At 39.3% G+C, this 21,752-nt stretch overlaps 1 protein-coding gene across 21 annotated transcripts in view; it reads right to left on the minus strand.

Moving 5' to 3' along the window:
- Positions 1-21,752, minus strand: part of CADPS2 (calcium dependent secretion activator 2) — a 593,917-nt gene that overhangs the window by 24,529 nt on the left and 547,636 nt on the right. For 19 of the 21 annotated variants that reach the window (XM_073328214.2, XM_073328210.2, XM_073328222.1 and 16 more), the window contains 3 exons: positions 19,879-19,962; positions 19,749-19,781; positions 4,168-4,275 (listed from right to left, as the gene is read on the minus strand). In XM_073328214.2, coding sequence (XP_073184315.1) covers positions 4,168-4,275; positions 19,749-19,781; positions 19,879-19,962 — 225 coding nt within the window. The remainder of the gene's footprint in view (positions 1-4,167; positions 4,276-19,748; positions 19,782-19,878; positions 19,963-21,752) is intronic. The other 2 variants (XM_073328224.2, XM_073328216.2) reach the window with 1 other exon arrangement.

Genomic DNA, 21,752 nt, shown 5'->3' on the forward strand with positions numbered 1-21,752 from the left:
AGACTAACAGACCTATTGAAGCATAAGCATTCGTGGGTGAATACTGCTAGAAGAGGGCCTCATCCTCCCTGATTGAACTAAGTTCATTATCCCTAGCCTGATTCTTGCTTGCATATTTATACCTGCCTCTGGAAATTTCCACTACATGCATCCGACGAAGTGGGTATTCACTTACGAAAGCTCATGCTTCAATACGTCTGTTAGTCTATAAGGTGCCACAGGACTCTTTGCTGCTTTTACAGATCCAGACTAACATGGCTACCCCTCTGATTTATGTACATAGGTATGCATGTGGTAACACGCATGTATTATTATTTCAATAATGAAAAAATAAAGGTGGTTATTGTTGGGTTGTGGGTTTTTTGTTTATGTTGTGTGTGTGTGCATTTTTTGTTTTGTTTTATTTTTAAGAGAAAGAGAGGCCCAAATTTTAACCTAAAATAATGGGTAGACCTACATGGCTTTACTGGCTTTCTTTTGTCTTAAAGTTTCCTCTGTTACTTAAAATGGAAATTGTTTACTTAGACAAATTTACTACTAATGTGACCTTGACAAAATCAGAACAAAATCATATAGTTGCTTAAACTGGAAGCCTTTCAACAGGAGACATCTCAATGCAAATATAATCTATACCATAGGCCTCGTTGGAGAATGGGAACAGGAATATTTTTGAAAAAAGCCTAAGGTCAACTTTTCTGTTTTCAGATACACATCTGTGTTTATTGCACAATTATAAGAAATACATCAAACTGATAAGCTACCAAAAGAGGTGTTTGAAAGAGTTACTTTAGCAGAAAAAGGAAGAATTTGGATCACTCAGCAGTGTATTTTACATAGAAGCACAATTCTTTGATGTGTGAAAATTTAATGTAATCCAATTTCAGTTTTGATCTACACACACTAGCTTCTCATTGAATAAGTCTAATGCCAATTAAAAGTGCACATGAAACACAGAGCTATTCATCTTATCTTAACAATTCAAAACAGAACATGTATCTAAGTTCAACCACACTGGCTACTGAGAAATGCTTTTTTAAGGGCCCACTCCTGTTCCCATTGACTTTAATGGTATAAGATCAGACCCTAGAAGAAAGTTTATTTTATATTACTGGATACAGGGTGCATTTAAATTATTTGCATGTGTAAAGTTTGTGCTTGGATAAATGGGAAACTCTCAATGTTTATTCAGGGCTTCCCAAGCCAATTGCCTAATGGAATGTTTTAACAAGGGAATTATGCTACTGTAATTCTGTTTAAGTATTTAATTCTCCAGTTCACCAAGAACCACTCTGAGGGCCTTCACTGAAAGCAGATAATGGTTCAAAGAACTTAAGCCTTAATAGATACATCTTGATTTAAATATACCGATTAACCATTATTTTTAAAATTATTTTTAATTTTACATGAAGCTATTTAAAAGACATCTTCACTAGACAAAACTTCTCAGCAACTCATTTTTAATCATCTTATAAATGCAAGAGGATGTTTATCAGCATGATTTTACTAATTATGTACTGCACCCTGTTGCATCATAGAAATATAAATGGTAGCAAGTGTTTGCTTTGTATGGTATAGGCAGAAACCTAGATATATTTGGCCCAATTCACCACTGCATTATTCCAGTTTTATCCCAGTGTAACTTCACTGAAATAAATGATTTCAGTGGAATTGCATCAGCATAAAACTGAAGCAATGCAGTAGTGAATGAGACCTATGACTATACACAAGAAATTTTGAATGATAAATTTTCATATTAAATAAAAAATAACCGTAATATACCCAGGGCTCTGTCCTGTTCAAATTTGCATCTGTATCTGCTGGAACACAGAATAGCTACAAGACTCCCTGGGTCATTAGCTACTGAGGTTTTACTCTATTCCAAAGGGGTTTTTCCCTTTCAGAAACAAACATGTATTGGCATATTCTCCCTTCCCCCACCTGCCAGTTTCTCATCTGATGAAAATTAAAAAATATTTCAGTAGTAAAACAATCTGCAACTGTAGTCAGAAATAAATGGCTTGAGACAGCCAATTAAAAAGTTAATTACAACTCATTTTAATCCTTCCATAAAAATACAACTTAATAGATTGTATATACAAAGGTTACGTAGTCTTTGCTAAATTACTGACACTAATAACCATAACTTAATCCTACTCTCAGTTATACTGCTGTAAATCCAAAGTAATCTCATTGAAGGCAAGCTGCATTCTATGGGTTATTCTAGATTTACATCAGTGTAACTGAGCCGGATTTGGCTCCTTGTTATACGAAGTGAATGTAATATCCCATAACGTTCATGCTTGTAATAACGTCTTTCTGATTTATTTCAATATGACACCACTTCATCTCTCATGCATATACAAAGAAAGGCAAAGATGTAAGTGGATGGTGTGAAAGAGAGTACCTTGAATACATTTTTTTCTGCCTGAAAACTAGTGTTAGAGACAAAGGGTGTGATTCAATTTCCGTTAAAGCTAATAGAAAGCCTACCATTGACTCCAATGAGAGTTGGATTTGGCCCTAGACATCTATTAAGTTTCAGAAAATTACAACTTAAGCAAGAAAAAAACTCCCCTATCTCTTCTCCCCTCCCCAAAACAGACACACACACACCAGGAAACTTGAAAATGAAACATATGCTTGCAGACTCAGTGTAATACCAAACTGAAGCAGAAGTTGCTAACACAGTTTTAGTGCTTTGTGAAAGCGCCAGCTGGATGGATGATAATTTTTCTACCCCTGCAGGGCATCAAAGCTTTTATAAAATCTTTCTTTTCACACATATTAACACTTAGCTTATTAAAACAGATGATACTTTTATTGTAAAACTGCCTAGGAATGTCTGGAAATATAAAGTAAAAGAGATAAGTCTCATTTTGACCAGCTAATCTAACAAACAACAAACACTGACATGACATATCATGGCTGCGAGTCTATGTTACAGGACCTTCTACAACTGCCACAACTGAAGTGTCACACTAGAGGCTGTGAATTGCTGTTATGAAAACATTTGCAGTAACATAATTAAATGAAACTGCCAGAAAAGCTCTGTAAAATGCTGAGTAGATGGTACACAAATAAATACATTTCAAAGTGAATATAACATTTCAGAAACAGTATTGTAACGGACTGTATTAAGCTGTCTCAAAGACACAGGATTACTTTCTCTGTTCAGATTCCCATATAATCAGAAGTGATTGGTCTCCTGATCCAGATTTCAGACATGTAACAAAGGAATTTAGATTTTATTACCATTTTTATGGGCTTGGTACTTTCAACACATATAAGACATGACCACCTCATAAAGCTTCTAGTTCAGAGACACAGACAACACAGTGATGGTCGATGCCTGAAGCAGTGGAGATATCCAGACAGAGTGTGGCTGCAGGGCTTTGTGGATGAGGCTTGCGTAAGGAGGGATTTGGACGATGAGGCCATTAAGAAGCAAAGGGAGCGGTTATAGAGAGATTGGGGAGTGAGTAAAGAAAGTGTGTGTGATGACATGGGCAGGAGTGGTGTGCAGGGTCTTAATGGTGAGGATGAGAAGCTCACTTGAAATGTGAGGTCAACAGGAGATGGGTGCAGTTTTGAAAATATGAGTCCTGTGCCTAAATAAGCATTAGGCTAACTTTAGGATTTTATATATTTGAAAATTTTGGACTAAATTTACAGTAAGCTAAGTTCCAAAAGTCACTCAATAAAAACAGCTGTTAGAGATCTGGAGGAATGTCGCATAGTTCATTTGTTTTCTTACTTTATCTGAAGAATAAGATATAAGAATTGTTATTTAGGGAAAATACCTTTCCAACTGTGTCTCCATACACTAAGAACATCCATTACAATACAATTCTGTTCATGGCACTTTACTTCAAAATCAAAAGGTGGAATAAAATGAAGTTGCATATCACACAATGATAAAATGATAGACTAGTTAAAATATTAATCTTATAAAACTTTTGATTTACTCATTCCAACACAGACAGCTCTCATGCAGGAAATGCATACAATTAAGGCTATCTTTATTAGCAGAAATAAATAAAAAAAAGCAGAACAAAATAGGCACAGGGAAAAGCATCCTGACCTACATGCTGAATGCAATCAAAATGCAACTTATCCCTTTGAGATGTAACCATGATGCCAGCACGCCTTGCAAGGGTAGTTACTTACATCAAACAACTTTTCTATATACATTTCCTCATTGACCTTTTCTCGCAGTATATCCTGGTTTTGCCGAACAAATGTAATGTAGGTGTCTGCTAGATCCATTCCCGGTTTCTGCGGAAGAGAGAGACCATAAGAAAACTGTAACTCACCTAGAAAGAGGTTATTTTAAGATTGTGAGATTATTAATATTGAAAAATGATGTAAATATGTAAAAACTGTTTTAATTAAAGTTGCTATGAACTTTGAATCAGATGCCATAGTAAAGCAGGATTCAATATTAATAATTCCTATTGTAATTTCATGAACATTTTTAGCCATCTACATACACTGATACACATTTAGGGTGAAATCCTAGTTCCACTGATATTCACAGCAAAACTTCCATTGAGCTCAAAGGAATCCAGATTTCACCCTTAGTGTTTTCGGTATTGCTTGCTGGATATACCCTTTGGAAGTTCTGAAATACAGAGGCACTAATACTTATGAACTGGTTAACAATGAAGGTAAAATGTCAGGATATATACTCCTCTTGATCTGCATGTACAGCTTCTATCAGCACTAAGGGAAAGTGGATGCAAACAAAGCAGGGAGAACATACTCCCATAATATTTAAAGTAATTTATGTCCATAAACTTATGAAAGATGACAACTTGCATGTGGGTATACAAATACATACACATTTTATATATCTAATGTCAATAATTGAATATAGAAAAGTATGTATATTAGATATGAAACTAAAAAGATGGCCACATAAATCAAAATGATACATCAAATTAAAAATCAGAAAAAAACCACAGAATCTCATGTTGCTGAAGCCCTCATACACCACTTCCTTGATACTGGTCCAGATATTCGTTTGCTGAGCATATGACAACTCATAGAGATTAAGGAGCACAAAGGTGGCTTTAGATCCCCTTTGCACTCCTTCAGACATATTCTGGTTCCAAGGTGTAATTGAGAGCAGTATGAACTTTGGGGATCCAAACTGTCAGAGGCTCAGGTTTGTTAATAAATATCTACACACCTTGGCCTGATTCTGATCTCACAGCTGATAAAAATTAGCAGTATCTCCACTGAAGTCAGTTGAGTTATAATAGCGTATAAAGCTAGTGTGATACTGTCATAAATATAAAGGGAAGGGTAAACCCCTTTGAAATCCCTCCTGGCCAGGGGAAAGCTCCTCTCACCTGTAAAGGGTTAAGAAGCTAAAGGTAACCTCGCTGGCACCTGACCAAAATGACCAATGAGGAGACAAGATACTTTCAAAAGCTGGGAGGAGGGAGAGAAACAAAGGGTCTGTGTGTCTGTCTATAGTCTGTCTATATGCTGGTCTTTGTCGGTGATAGACCAGGAATGGAGTCTTAGAACTTTTAGTAAGTAATCTAGCTAGGTATGTGTTAGATTATGATTTCTTTAAATGGGTGAGAAAAGAATTGTGCTGAATAGAATAACTATTTCTGTCTGTGTATCTTTTTTGTAACTTAAGGTTTTGCCTAGAGGGGTTCTCTATGTTTTTTAATCTAATTACCCTGTAAGATATCTACCATCCTGATTTTACAGGGGGGATTTCTTTATTTCTATTTACTTCTATTTTTATTAAAAGTCTTCTTGTAAGAAACTGAATGCTTTTTCATTGTTCTCAGATCCAAGGGTTTGGGTCTGTGGTCACCTATGCAAATTGGTGAGGCTTTTTATCCAACATTTCCCAGGAAAGGGGGGGTACAAGTGTTGGGAGGATTATTCATTGTTCTTAAGATCCAAGGGTCTGGGTCTGTAGTCACCTAGGCAAATTGGTGAGGCTTTTTACCAAACCTTGTCCAGGAAGTGGGGTGCAAGGTTTTGGGAAGTATTTTGGGGGGAAGGACGCGTCCAAACAGCTCTTCCCCAGTAACCAGTATTAGTTTGGTGGTGGTAGCGGCCAGTCCAAGGACAACGGGGGTAATATTTTGTACCTTGGGGAAGTTTTGACCTAAGCTGGTAAAGATAAGCTTAGGAGGTTTTTCATGCAGGTCCCCACATCTGTACCCTAGAGTTCAGAGTGGGGGAGGAACCTTGACAGATACTAAAATCTAATCCCGTCTTCCCCATGCCTTTGCGCTGGTATAATGAGCAAAGGGGATGACTACGGATGGAGCTTTGTAACGATATATGGGAAAACAGAAAGGATGGTCACTGCTCCTGGAAATGTTTGCTAATGGTGAAATATTCCCCTCCCTGCATCAAGCCAAAATTCTTCAGGCTTTGCATGGGGGCTGAAGAGATTGAATTCACATACCACAGCCCAAAGGCAGGATGTAGGTAGGCTAGGCTGTCTTTCCATGTCTATTCCACTCTAGCTGGAATGGTGGCTGCTAAAGTGTGGTATCCTTAAATGTGTTTCCATTAGACCCTCCCCAGACAACCCACTGTCCATATTGCACTACTGAAACCAGATAGGAGCCTCCTTGAAGGTGAGCTAAAAAAGGGTTGAAGGAGTATGGACAGCCTTCAGCAAATGCACCACTCTTGGGTTAGTTTCAGTCTAAAAGTATAATTTGTCAAAAAATAATATTTTATGATGTTTATAGTATGCAACTGAAGGACAACGGTTATGATGATATAGATCAGTGTTTTTCAATCCGTGGGTTGTGACCCAGTATTGGGTCGCGGCATGTCAGGCACTGGGTCGCCTTGCTTTTGTCAGCATCGCTGACCGGGATGTTAAAAGTCCCGTTGGCACTGCTGCCCAGCTAAGGCAGGCTTGCGCCTACCTTTTCCGACACCGCACTGGGCCCTGAAAGGGGCCAGCAGCAGGTCCAGCTTCTAGGCAGGGGAGCCACAGGGCTCTGCTCGCTGTCCCCACCCCAAGCACGGCCTCTGCACTCCCACTGGCCGGGAACTGGGCAATGGGAGCTGGGGGTGGGACGGTGCCTCTGGGCGAGAGTCACACAAAGCCACTTGCGCGCCTCCGCCTAGTAGTGGGACCCGCTGCTGGCTGCTTCTGGGGTGCAGTGCAGTCCAGGGTGTCAGGACAGGAGGGAAGCCTGCATCTGCACCCTGCTGCGCCACTGACTGGGAGCCACCTGAGGTAAGTCCATGCCCCAACTCTGTGCCCCAATCCCCTGCCCCAGCCCTGAGGCCCCCAAACCAGAACCCCTTCCTTCACCCCAAACCCCTCATCCCCAGTCCCACCCCAGAGCCTGCACCCCCCAGCCCTGATCCCCTTCTGCACCCCAACCCCCTACCCAGAGCCCCCTCCCACTCCCTGAACTCCTCATTCCCAGCCCTACCCTGCAGCCCTCACCCCCAAACCCCAAACCTCTGCCCCAGCCCTGAGCCCCTCCCACACCCCTAACCCCTCATCCCCAGCTCCACTGGGTCATGGGCATCAATTTTCTTCAAATGGGTCCCTAGAAAAAAAGTTTGAAAACCACTGATATAGATCAGATGATGGTACTGAATGTTATATTATTTATCTGATAATACGTCTTAACACAAAAAAAAGTTTCTAAAGCACTCGCGCTCCAATCCTTAGGTCTGGCTGAGCTTTGCTCAGTGTACAACCTCAGCGGTGGGGGAGGGAGGTGAGTGTATGCCACCTTTTCATTTCCTGGAATACATTAAAGCAGCCGCAAACAGCTTTAACTTATACCGGTCTGTAACAGCTTCCCGGGGCTGTTATTGCCAGAGCAGCACAATGACCACAGCATACATCAGAATCTGTCTTTAACACATCTTTAAAGTATGATATTTAGCATATTTTAAAGGATTATATGTAAACCCATTTATATATTCAAAAATACCTATACAGAAGATTTCAAAAACATGGCTATTTTATTATGCTATCGTTGTATGGAATTATGTTTTTACCAGACCTTATTATCATGTACTTTATTAGAAGAGGGGTATAATTGTGTTTGTGCACAAAGGCAGTAGGACTCCCAGGGCTTGTCTACACTACTGCCTAAGTCAATGTATGTCAAGTCACCCAGCGGTGTGAAAAAGCCACCCCCCGAGCAACGTAAGTTACATCGACTTACAGCAGTGTCTACGCTGTGCTATGTTGGAGGAAGAAGATCTCCCGCCAACATAGCTTCTCCCACCTCTTGCTAAGGTGGAATAATTATGCCGACAGGAGAGTGCTCTCCTGTCAGCATAGCGAGTCTTCACCAGACGTGCTAGAGCAGCACAGTTGTGCCAATGTAGCGCAATAGAGTAGACCAGCCCTAGCACAGAGAACCTGCTGTATTTTCAGAAACGGCAGCTAAGATCCCAGTGACATCTACCACAATAACAGGATGCAACATTTGAGAATATTCACCACTCAGAAGTCCAATTATCCAGCCCCTCAAGACCATTAACAAAATCAGACACTCTTTGTTAGAACAACTCCTTTCACTGAATCTACCAAGGAACAAATCTGGGAAGACAACCCAGAATAAGGGATTCACTATTATATATGGAATTTACTACTTTTGCATAAATAACAGGGTCTAGGACTTCATTTTCCAATATATCATAATATGAAAGAGAAAATGTAACAGAAGAAATTATCACATACACCCTGATGTAACATTCCTTGCACATCCAAAATTCCCTGTGAAATACTGGCAGTTCTTTGCACACTTTGTTTTGTGTGTGCAAGAAAACCCCACAAACACTTAGCATTTATATAGAACTATCCATGTATAGATCTTAAAGGAAAGAAGGATCAGGATTTAAATTTGGGTCTACAGAGTTCTGAGTATAGCTGGTTGAAAATTTTTCAACAGAACAGTTTTCTACTGGAAAACTCTGTTTTGTTGAAACAAATGTTTCACAGGAATGTGTAGATTCCAAGAAAATTTTCAATGCACAAATTTTGAAAACATTTGAATCAATATGGAGTATTTTGTTTGTACTTTCTCATTACTTTATTTTTCCACTTTCTTGTTTCATTTCACTCTGACATAATTTTTTAAAAATTATGTAATATTTTACCTCTTGTTTCAACATTATTAAAACGAACATTTCCATAAGATCATTTTGATATTTCAAAAATCAACATTTCAGAATTTCCATCCCATGGTAAATTTCAAAATGTCAGCTTTTTGCCCTGATTCAGGATGAAAGAAATTTCAAAATGTTGGACTTTCCCGTGGGATGGAAATTCCATTTTCTGACCAGCTCTAGTTGTGAGTGACTTCAGCATGAATAGATTTCAATGAGAGTTGAGGACACAGCACCTTGCAGGATCATGTCCAAAATGAAGGGCATTTGGGAAGCACAATTCTATTTTTGCAGTTCGCACAAAAGACCTATTCTTAGACATTTGTTCCAATCACATCTCATCAGTTTAGAAACTGAATCACTATGTGAAGGATATTCATAACCTATAATACAAAACTATATACTTTCATTCAGTATACCTATTTAAGATTGTTAGAAAAATATTTCAGCAAACCTTAGGAACTTGCTGAGTCCTGATATGCATGAGACAGAAATAAAAATGGTTCTGATTTGGCATGACAATGGGAAAATATTTTGAAATCTGTAAACTGAAAAAAAAATCTATCAAATTAGGGACTCATTATTGTTCTTGGGGATAATTTTTCAAAATACACACAAGTCTCCCATTGAAATGTTAACCTCTAACATTTCTATGTTGCATGCGAATTTTGCTTTCACTAAGTTAAGCAAAGAAATGTTTGTCCTGAAAACAGTCAAAACTAGAAAAAATAACATTTCCCATTAGCATCAACTCTTTATTTTTCTTTGAGATGTTTACCTATTCTTGAAGCTGTGACATATGGGAATTTCACACCTAGTGAATATATTTTCATGTAGCTTGTGGCATGAGACTCTAATCATTAAAAGAATATACACAAGTAAGAGTAACTGCAACAGCTGTGACATTTACCCATTACAATTACAGTTCTTAAAAACACTATCCTTTTTTAATGTGTGTGTAGGACAATTATTTCTGATAAATTACTGAAAAAATGTAATTTTCCTTCTAACAGTTTCTACTTACTGTACAAATGTGTCTGGATAAGGAAGATTATAACTCGTCCAATGTTCCTTCATGGTAGGTCTCTCTGTTTTAAAAGCTATGGCACACTGATTCATGAACTCATTGAAGCCATTACAAGCTGTCCCTTTATTGCATGTCATTTGGGATACACACTTTAAACAAATTTGACTAAATTAGTAATAAAATATATACTTCACTGTCTCCCTATACTGGGAATATTTCATTTATTTGGCCTTCTTCAAATGTGTGAAAGAAAAATATATATTGTAAACAAGTGACAAAACAGGATATGTCACTGTAAACTGTGTTTTTAACAAATAGAAAAGTTTTCTTTTTTCATAGGGATGACTTCTTTAAGTTGAGCCATTTATACCAATATATATCATCATTCTCTTATTTTGGATTTTTATATTTAGGAAAACAAGATGAATATCAAATTTGAAAATGTGAGAAAAAGATTAAGTCTCATTAGCAATCAGAGACTTAAATGACAAACGGATACTAAGTTGTATTTAAAGTAACTATAACAAGCTATATAGCAATGGACATTTCAGCAGACTGTTATGAATATCAAATAGATTATAACTGTGAGCACTTTTATACCAGAAATATCAAGTTCTCCTTGTATGAAACTCCTACTGAAGTCAATGGAAGGGAGCTACCCACATGCAACTGAGAGCAGAATTTAGCCTAGTAAACTTAACTGAATAAGCATAAAGTTTTTTAATGGTCTGACATCTTACAGGAAAGGAATAACCATATTTTAGGAAAGAGAAAAGTTACTGTACTATTGTTTATTTAATTCAGAACAGTAGGCAGCATGTTTTGAATTATCAGAGATTGAAAGAGAAAGTCACAAAGAAATTAATAGAAAGACTAGAAAGACAAAGACATCAAATGAAATACCAGGAAATGAAATATTTTTAATAGGGTTACTATGTCATTGGTTACACAAGTAACTGAATACATTGGCAAGTGATTGAGTTTAAACAAGGGTGTAGGCTTCAACAGATTCTTTCTAGGGTTAATCACTAGTTAACCTGGCAAGATGAACATGCTGTTTAAAAAAAAAAGATAAAAAAATTCCTTGTTAATTATATGCTGCAAGTGCTCTTACTTCCTGCTGCTACACCTAATCCCACAGGTGCAGGTCGTTTCTTTTACCATTCACTGGTAGGTGGTTTCAACTCCACAGTCATTTTTTCAGAGCAACAGATTTAGATACAGAAGAAGCTGCTTAACCTTTCACTAGAGGTTAACAGTACTCCAGAAAAACATTGTCATGGTGCCTATTTAACAAGGAGACAAATTTATAAATACACTCTTCCAGTTTCAAAGAGTATCCAGAAGCTACATTATAATTGACTTAATATGAAAGCACATGTCTTTTCCCCTAGAAAAGCTCGCCTGCAGCAACAAATCAAAAGTAATGCCATATTGTCTTAATTTCTGAGAGTTCAAATGTTTACAGATGAAAGGTTCAACAAGTGCTACTCCTCCTAATGTTTCCCTATGGTTGGAGAGATATAGCTTGGTTGTTGTGTTCTGCTTCTACAATGGAACAGCTTGTCACAACCTCAGTAGAAACCACACGTATTTGTAAATGTTAAGTTATGTTTATTCTCACTTCATCATTCAGAAGAGACTGTTACTTAGCAGAGCATATTAAACATACCCATGTTTCTGGTGTTACTGAGAAAAAAGTTAGTTTTATAGGGATTGGTATCATGAAAGCGTTCATTCCTCAGGCGCTTAAAATGGACTTCATACTATACCTATCCAAGACCAGAATTCTCCTGATTTCATTGTAATTCATATTTGAGTACTTTTTTGACTGAAGGAAGGCATTTTCAACTGAAGCACTTAGCTGAAAAGCAGCCAGGAGCGGGAAGGGGCTCTGGGGAGGAATATGGGAGCCTCATGTTAACATTCCACCACTACACTGAAGAGAAGATTGGGGTGAGTTCCCTGACTTTGAAGGAAATCACTCCTCTCTAGACATAGTTAAATATCACTGCCAGAAGTGACTTATCCCTGGTACTCATCTTTAAGGCTACATTTTAGTCACGGGTATTTTTAGTAAAAGTCATGGACAGGTCACGGGCAGTAAACAAAAATTCACAGCCCATGACCTGTCCATGACTTTTACTAAAAATACCTGGGACCAAAGCAGGGGGGAGGGGTTACGTGGTTGCTTGGGAGAGGGGACAGCATGGGTGCTGGGGGAGGTGGCCCAGGACCCCCGCGGGTGCTGTGGAGGGGAGGGTTGGCAGGGCTGACAGGGGCTCCCTACCCAGCTCCGCATCCCTGCAGCGCCTAGGTGGCAGAGGGGCACAAGTGCTGGCTGCTGCAGCTCCCATTGGCTGGGAACCACAGCCCATGGAAGCTGCAGGGGTGAGGCCTGCAGGCCCGGGGAGCTCCCCCAGCCCCTCCACCACCTAGGAGCTTCAGGGCCATGCCAGTGGGAGCCCCGCCCCCCAGCATCCTCCAATCCCCTGCCCCTAGCCCTGAGCCCTTTCCCACACACCCAAACTGCTGCTGCTGGCCCAGGGGCTGCCCGGCTTGGGCAGCCCCTGAGCCAGCACCAGCAGCTGCAAAAGTCATGGAGGTCATGGAAAGCCACGCAATCCATGACTTCTATGACCTCCGTGACAGACTCACAGCCTTACTCATCATTGTTTGGCTTTGGAAATGACCAGATGGCACCAAATGGCAGCAATTAAAAAAATTATTGGGGTAGATACCCTTGGAACCCCCTACAAGGTCTTCATTTCCCCCCCTCCACTCTCACACTTCAGACTGGACAGTTAAGCAGAATGCTATATTAGCTGTATACTTAATTAGTTTGCAAGATAGTGCTGCGCCCCTATATGATTGTTGTATTTAAGAAAATGATTTTGTTTAAATGGGAAAACCAAGGAATAGAGGTCCTGATCCCTCACCCTTCCTTTTGGAGAGCAACAGGCAACCGGGCATTGGGGGAAATTTGAAAAGAATGCTGTCAGACAAACCTTAGGCCCCAGTCCAGCAGCCACTTGTGCACATGCATAATCTTATGGGTGTGAGTAGTCCTACCCGCGGTGCTACTCAGGAGTACAAGTATTACCAGGATCAGACTTTTAATTCTCTAGTGCAAGGGGTCTTCAGCAAGCTGCAGCTGCCATGGCAAAATCCATTTTTAAACCCTGTTTTTGCAAAGAAATATATTTGATTTATATTATTTTAACTTTCTTGCTGACTGGAGTGGTCATGCTTCAAATCTCCACTTGCCTGTTATCCCCAAAAGTATGACAGGTTTAAAGAGAGACTGCAATGAGCTTGCTCAGTATCTCACTGCACACTAAAGCTTTACCTTCAGACTCTACAATCATTCATATAAACGGATTTCAAAATAGAAGGGACATATTTCCAGGTTTGTGTGTGTCAAGCAGGAGAAATTATTTAGCAGAACACATGAATTTGGGATTAAGGGCTGTCCTGTGCTACCAATTTAAAAGCAGAGACATCCACTGAAATCTTTAGAAGATTCTGCTTAAAAATTAATGGCACTATGTCAATGATACACTGATTTTCCACAAAAATGTTTTAGCTCTTAAAATTAGCTAAATGAAGCACTGAAGCAGTTAAACAAAACATATATGGAAATAAATAAAATGTCTGGTAGACCACGACGTGTATTAGCTCCTAAGGTTCATGCAGGGGTGCTGGAACAATTTGTATAGTGGGAGTGCTGAGAGCCATTGACCCAAACTGTAAACCCTGAACATGATGGAAACCACTTCAAGCCAGTGGATGCTGCCACATCCCTAGTTCCAGCACCTCAGGGTTCACAGACCTATAACAATTACACCACTTATATCCATTGGGTGAAACTGAATAATTTTCGGCCACACTGGGCTGACAATACACAAGAGAGATAAGAAGGTGCAAGACCTCCGTCCTCTCGATATACCCTTGTCTAAAGGAAAATTCTGTGTGGGGAGGCCAAGAACTGTGCTAGTCCAGCACCAGGCTCCCGTAGTGTGCTGTATTCACCCGGCACAGACCCTGGGTATGGGGAAGAAGAGGAAGCTTCCACTGTACCCTCTGAAAGACTGACACAGATCACTGGCTTCAATATGTGCTCCCCTAAACTGAGTTTGAGTTTCTGAATGGTGAGCACAAACGTATGCATACAACTGCTTGCCCATTTTGGGCATGTAATTATGGTGTTTGTATGTGCAAACTGGGTAATTGCATATACAAGTGCCCAAGCAAATGTGTAGCTGAACATTTTTGTCCACAATTACTTGATTTACGTGATGAGAAATTGCATGTACAATTTAGCACACACAATTGTGTACGCAGATTAGAAAATCAGGCTGTTACTCCATTATCAAGGATAACTATATACTTTTCTTTCTGTGTTCTGTCACTGCCTCTGCTGGTACTCCTTAACAACTTCACTGTATGTACAAACCACTTCATTGGAAAAAAGACAGCAAAAGAACAGCCAGCATTATTCTAATTCTCCCAGATCTTCTAATGTTTGCCCAGGGCTTTAAGAGTAACTAACCAACCAATCATAGCAAAGTTGCGTGAACTGGTAGAGAGTCTATATTTCTTAAAACAACTACAGACCCCCTCATAAAAAAAGAAACTAACCCACACAAGCCCCAAGTATTCTGCTATAAAAACACAGTATTATCAAGACAGAAAATTCCACCCTTCAGCACCTTATTTATGCGTTGCATCCATTTCCCCATCTATTTCTTTGTCTTTTTAGATGGCAACTTCTTCAGAACAAGCACTGCACTTTCCTTTATGTCAGAAAAAGAGCATAGCATGTTCTGGGTGCTACCAGAAGCAAATACAAATAATGTATGCTAATTATTTTTAATAATTATTAATAAAAATCATAAACTGCTATCAGTGCTGCTACTATTCTGAGTCCAGGGCCTTCAGCACATCTTTTTGCTGTTGCTTTAGCTAGTGCACTGATACCATGCCCATGACCCATTTCTTTGTAATAGTCACATACTACAGATGTTCAGTGCTTCCAAATGCAAATTCCCTGTGACAAGATGCTCCCTCCTTTGAAAAAGGCTTTCTAAAATGGAGAGAATAATTTTTGTTGTTGTTGGTTTAAGCAGGAATGTAAAAGGATATGGTTCATGGTTGGTAGGGATGAAAAGGGTTTGGTTGGGTTATATTTTATTCTTGAAAAGCTGAATGACTGGAAGAACAGACTGGCAATCAGGAGATTGCTGAAGATGTACAACTCAAAGCTAGAAGTTAAGACCTCAGCACATCAGTAGTGCACAGGAGAGAATGCAGAATTATTTTGCTAACATTTCTTAATGTTGACTTGATGTCAAAGGCAGACAACTATATCACAAACAGGGAGTCAGGTATTTTAGCGTCCCAAAGCAGCTACAATCACATATGCAAGAGGTACAATAAAACAAATAAAAACCATATAAGCATCATAATAATATACTGATTTCAAAGAGTGCTTGATAAGCTACTTACACAAATTTCAAAGGCAACTAAATATATACAGTTTAGTATTTGGACCTCAATGTGTCACATAGGAAAGAACTGAAGGTTGGAGCCTGGACCACAGAAAATAGGATGAGTAGTAGCAGAAATGCTAAAGAGAAGGAAAAAGTAAAGGAACATCTGGAAGAAAGCCTTCTAGCCTATCACTGCATCACTGGATTTCTCAGCTCTTTCTTTACAACTTCTTCAACGACAACTCAGCTGTTAAAGATAACTCTGCAAATTTAGCAAATGCCTGAATGGGACCAATATGTTACCCATGCAATAGATTATAAACTACTTTCACTTAGCTTAAATAGCAAAGCAAAAGTAAGAACACTGTGTCTAATTTCTTAAGACAATGTGAAGCAGTGCAGAAAAAGACTGCAAAATAGCACCTATTGCTAAGGGTTCAGTTTGCTTGGAATGTTATTCAAATGAAACCTGAACGTTCAGAAAACTTAGTGTCTGACTATATAATGGAGCACAAGCTGGGAAAGTAAAATGTTGCACTGATTTATCATTGCTGGAGTCTTATTACCAGCTTTGTTAATCCTCTCTACCAATTTAGTAGATAATTATAAGTAGGTACCCTTAAATTTATAATGCAAACATATCCAGTTCCAGTCAACTCTAGTAGGCCAGAGTTGGTATGTAGAGTGGGCCTATTCATCAAATTTTGGGACCCCTGTTCCCAAACTTACCCAACCTCTATCAGCTGTGATCATATCACTGTGTGTGGCGTGTTTGCTGCTTTCTTGGAGTATCCCGTCGTAGCTGACGTATGAGTGTCAGTTTGTTTCAGTGAGTCTTCTTGTGTGAACGTAAACCAATGTGGGATCCACAGATGTGTCCGCATGTCGGGCAGACCTGGCCACATGTTTTTACCACGGCCTGTTTTCTTTGCTCATGCTTCTCTCTGGCTTTTTCAGTTCTGCTGTTCTCGATGGCTTTAACTGCAGACCAACAGGTCTGCCTCCATCCTGATATATCAGTGGCAGCAGCTTCTCATGGACATCACTAGGTACAGAGCCAGTCTTAGGATTTGGGGGGAGGGTCAACTAAATGGGCTAAACAACCCAAACACCACCGATAATATAAATGTATGTGTATGAAATTATAAAGGTGGAGGGGAATCCTCAGGTCACCACCAGCCTCAAGCTGCAGAAGAGGCATAGCCCAGTTTATTGTGCTGGGGAATGTGCATAGTTCACAACATTTGAACTCTTGTCCTGAGACGCTCAGTGCTAGGCCCCTATTCGGAACAGCACTAATGACTTCAGTTGGACTTAAGCATACGATCAAAGTGAGGCACATGTTTAAGCATTATCCTGAAGAGGGATACTTTCCTGAATTGGGGTCCTAATGATCAGTCACATTTTCAGAGCAATCCTTGCAACCTAAAGTACTAGATTTTCTTTTTTAATGAAAGCACAGATTGATACATAGACTCCCCAAAATGAAGTCACACAACCGCACGCCTGAAAGGCAGGCACTTGAGGTTGTCAAGCACCATGTGTTCATCTTCTGAAACTGGTGAACCATTCAGGAGAGAGGTCTATCTCTGTTGTGATCAGCACTGGCCCTAAGGGTGAAAGGTGACAAAGGTGTTTTCATGCTGCATTTGTGCTCCCCTAGTCCCTGCACTTCCGGAGGCTGATCTGGCCATTGGTGTAAGTTAGAGACGCCTCAGGGCTCAAATTTACAGTTGCCTGCAATAGCCCCCAAGCATGGCATTGAAAGACCACTGTATGCTCAGGCCACACAGCTCTTACCCTATAAGGACCAGAGAGGGGTGGTATAGAACCAAGGCTCGTTAATTGGTAGGGGAAAGGCCCGTCTATAAATGCTTCCACTCATTAATCCTTCAAGTCTCCTGGGAATTACAATAGTCTCCTCACTGGCTTTCCTGGTGCAACAAACTCCCTGCTGGCAAACTACCCAGTAGTCTTTAAAACGTCGTCCGTTCACATGTAATGTCGCTTTTCAAAGATTTCACTTTCTGTCAGCTGCAGTGCTCACACAGACGCTGAGGAGGCTAAATGGCCATTCTGAGCTTTACATATCACCCCCGCTGCAAGACATTTGACCAGAGGTAATTCCTGTGGTGTCTATAAAAGATATAGCACTATAATGGAGGGATTTGTGTTCTGCCATGTAGATTCACCTACGGGCTACAGTAGTCCGTGCTGCTCCTGCTTCGTGTAGGATGATAGCTGGTCAATCTGATCCATGGAGTGGGGAATGCAATGGACTCTCTTTTGGCTCTTCCCTCAGCTCATCCCCCACACTTGGCAGTATATAGTCACCTTAGGGTGCAAATCCTGGCCCTACCCCGGGGCCTACTGGAACCACACTGGTTTAGCTGTGACTGTGCAGGTTGGGGGGTGAATTTGGCCCCCAAACAGAATTCAATTTATTATATATTTGAAATGACATCAAGCTTAAAGCAGCATTTCTGGTTGCCTTGTAAGCCTCATGCCACTTTTTTAACCAATCACATTCTGAACATGAAGAGTGGGATTCAGAAGTGCTCAGCCTTGTCCCCACTCTACTCAAATTGAAGTCAATGAGAGTTTTACCATTGACTTCAATGGGAGCAGAGTTAGGCCAATGCTGAGAGCTTTTGAAATCTCTTTGCCATATCTAGTCTAAATAAATAGGAGCTCTTTTCATTTGATCTAACAGAAGTATATGAATGTCTAATTTTTTAAAGACATCTTCCACAGGCATTTGCCTAGCTTTTGAAGTACCTTTCCAAAAATCTTATTTAGGCATTCCCCAAGCATGAAATATTGCCAGCATAAACTGTGTTTAAACTGGATTTGGTCTGAGGTCATCATTTTGAATGGAAGGCAAGTTGCATGTTTTCGATAAAACATGGAGGGTACTTCTAAGATTCAGAAAAAGAAAACATATCCAGCCAAACAAAATAAACACCAAGAAATAATATTAAGGGATAAAAGTCATAATTTGTTATAGTATGTGCAAGTTAGACATAAATATAAGACAAAGGTAATGAATTAACTGAAAACGGTTCCACAAGTTTGGTAAGGATTTTCCTTTTATTTAGGTTTTCTGGGTTGGGGTTTCTTTTTTTTTTGAGGGGCGGTGTTATTTGCTTTTTAATTTTATGAATTATTGTACAAACTGACTTGCAGGCATTAGATTTTTGGGGTAGAAAATTGTTTAAAGGATTTCTACCTGCAACTTCAGATATATTTGCAGTTCTTCTGTAACTTGTATTTCTTATAAGCATCAATAAGGACAAACCATTTAAAAAGAGGTATTATTAAAATTAGGCTAATCACATTTATTGCTATGTTTGGCAGCCAAGATTGTCTAAGAATTCTATCAGAGGGATCTAAGTTATAAGTAACATAGAGCCTTGTAAAAGAATGGAGGGTCATTAATTTAAATTAGTTTAATAGTTTCTCAGATAACTTTTATGCTTGTTTGGAAAAAAATATTTAAAATATATTTAATGGATAATAAATAGAGCAGTTGACTTTTGTTTCTACATTAAGCAAAGCTCAATCAACATCCCTTACTCACAGACGGAACCTTACTCATGTATGTTGCATGTAGCCCCAATAGAGCTGCAGACATAAATAAGGGTTAATCATCTGAATAATGGCTGTAGGATCAGGCTTTTGTTTACAAGTAAGGAATTTATCAACAGTGATATCTGAGGATGATGCTTGTACATACAGCATCCAATTGTTTAAGTGTAACTGATCGTACACGTACAAACAATATATCCAAATGATGAAATGTCCCCTAAGATTGAGTTTCTAGGTTACAATTCTCAGTCTTCCCACAACTGAAAAAGTGCATTGAGAATAACCTTTCTAAGCTTTGCTTTGAGAGTTAGCTGTTGCGAGAGGGAAATGAGATGCCCTCTAAGGGTTGTGGCGACTGTTTAACTACTCTGAGTAAAGCTATAGTGAACTTCTATGAGAGATCATAATGACAGCAATGAAAAATACAAACTAAGAAAAACGACATCTATTTGTGGATTGTGCCTAAGACTAGAAACAAGTGAAATTTTAAAAAAAGTCATACTTACAGGAACATCAACATATTTTGCAGCTGCTTTCACCTTTAAAAAAAATTAAAAATAAGAAACAAATACTATAAGTGTTAATGATTATGTGTAGTTTAAAAATTAATAGTTGGTTAATAGTTCATATACTTACAGTGAATGAAAGTATTGATGAGAAGAATGTGCCTTCATCATACCTTGATAGTTTAGACAGCACACCTTCTAGCACTGAAACAAACTACACAAATGACAGGTTTCAGAGTAACAGCCGTGTTAGTCTGTATTCGCAAAAAGAAAAGGAGGACTTGTGGCACCTTAGAGACTAACCAATTTATCTGAGCATAAGCTTTCGTGAGCTACAGCTTACTTCATCGGATGCATCAGCTGTAGCTCACGAAAGCTTATGCTCAAATAAATCTGTCAGTCTCCAAGGTGCCACAAGTACTCCTTTTCTTTTTTTGAAACTACACAAAGACACAGTATAAATATTTATATACATACAGTGTCATGTTAATTATTAAGGATGGGAAAGTGAATAACTTCTCCTGTTTGCACTCTGTAACAGAACACTGTAGCCTGAAAATCTGATAATTGTGTCCATCTCTCAATGAGCGAAGTCATAGGAAGTACTCAGTTTCATCTATAAACAAAACTGATGGAAGTCACTGCTTCCAATAACTCAGAAATAGGGGGGGAAAGCCAACCAACCAACAAAAAACAAAACCCCACTTCTAAAGAATGGCTTTCTACCTTATACAACTTTATTACCTCTAGAACGTGTGGTTAAAAAAATGTGTGCACCCACTATGCCTTTATACAGAAATACAAACACTTTTATTACTTTTTTAAGACCACATTTCAGAAAGTGGCACAAAAGGAAGTAGCAAGTTATGGGCAGCCATGGAAACTTCATTCATGCTGCTGTTGGAAATTGTTTTTAAAGTGGCACAGTGGTAAGAATTAAGGATCAAGTGCAACTGTTAAGTTTAAATGTTCTGACATTCAATATTTTTCTAACGTTTAAAAGGGAGATGAAATTAACCAAAGCTGATTTCCCTGGTTTGTGTATTAGCACCACTGATTACGTCAGCACTGCTCTAGGGACAGTGTTTGTTACTGAACTGCTACTGAAGAACCAGCTAAGAATCAGAAAATATAAGGCCTGAATCTTGGATCTACTGTGACCACTTTGCTCCACTCTGCAATTGGAAAGAGACCATAAACCTGGTGGATCTGGCACCTGTGATTCTATGAGTGCCATGGCATAGTCATAGCATAAAGCCACCTTTGCCAAACACTGAGTCCTGCATGCAAATTGTGGGCATAATGTTTACAAAGGTTATGAAAAAAATTAACTTAAACCAAACCCTCCACCTTTGTGTGTTCCATTTAGTTGATCATGTCATTTATGACATCACATACAAGAAAAAAAGAAAATGTAACAATTGTTGAGAAAAAAATACACACACAATGTAGCTCATTACTGGTTAATTATTGCATACGTGCATGCTCACTGGTATATGTTAGTTGCCTCATGACATATGTAAAGAATATTGTAAAAAGTAACTGTCTGCTGCCAAAAACTCATTCTCAGAACCAAGGAGTAGCACTTTATGAGTGTGAGGACAGGACAAAATTCCATCTGGCATGCTGTTAATGGGCAGTATCACGGTGTCACAACAGTGTCACCTTCCCTTCTCCCTATGAGAAACTGAGAGCATCACCTTATAATAAAACCTGCTTCCAACAGTTCAAAGAGCAAGAGTAAGTGCAGAACTACACTCATCACCTAATCTATTCATTCACATTTATAAATGATTTATCATCACTGTAGGATCCAAGAGCTGTATTTGGATTACAAATGCATTGGGCTACTAGAGGGGATGGAAGTTGGTTTTTTCTCTGCTCTGGGTATAATCAGGGTCCTGGCCTTACATGGGATGCCAGTTCTCTGCCTTGCTATTACATGCCAGTGAGTAACCATTGCTTGCACACTGCAGTACTCTTGCAATACTCATCTTATTCAGA

The sequence above is a fragment of the Lepidochelys kempii genome, chromosome 1, assembly GCF_965140285.1.
Source record: "Lepidochelys kempii isolate rLepKem1 chromosome 1, rLepKem1.hap1, whole genome shotgun sequence".
NCBI lineage: Eukaryota > Metazoa > Chordata > Testudines > Cheloniidae > Lepidochelys > Lepidochelys kempii.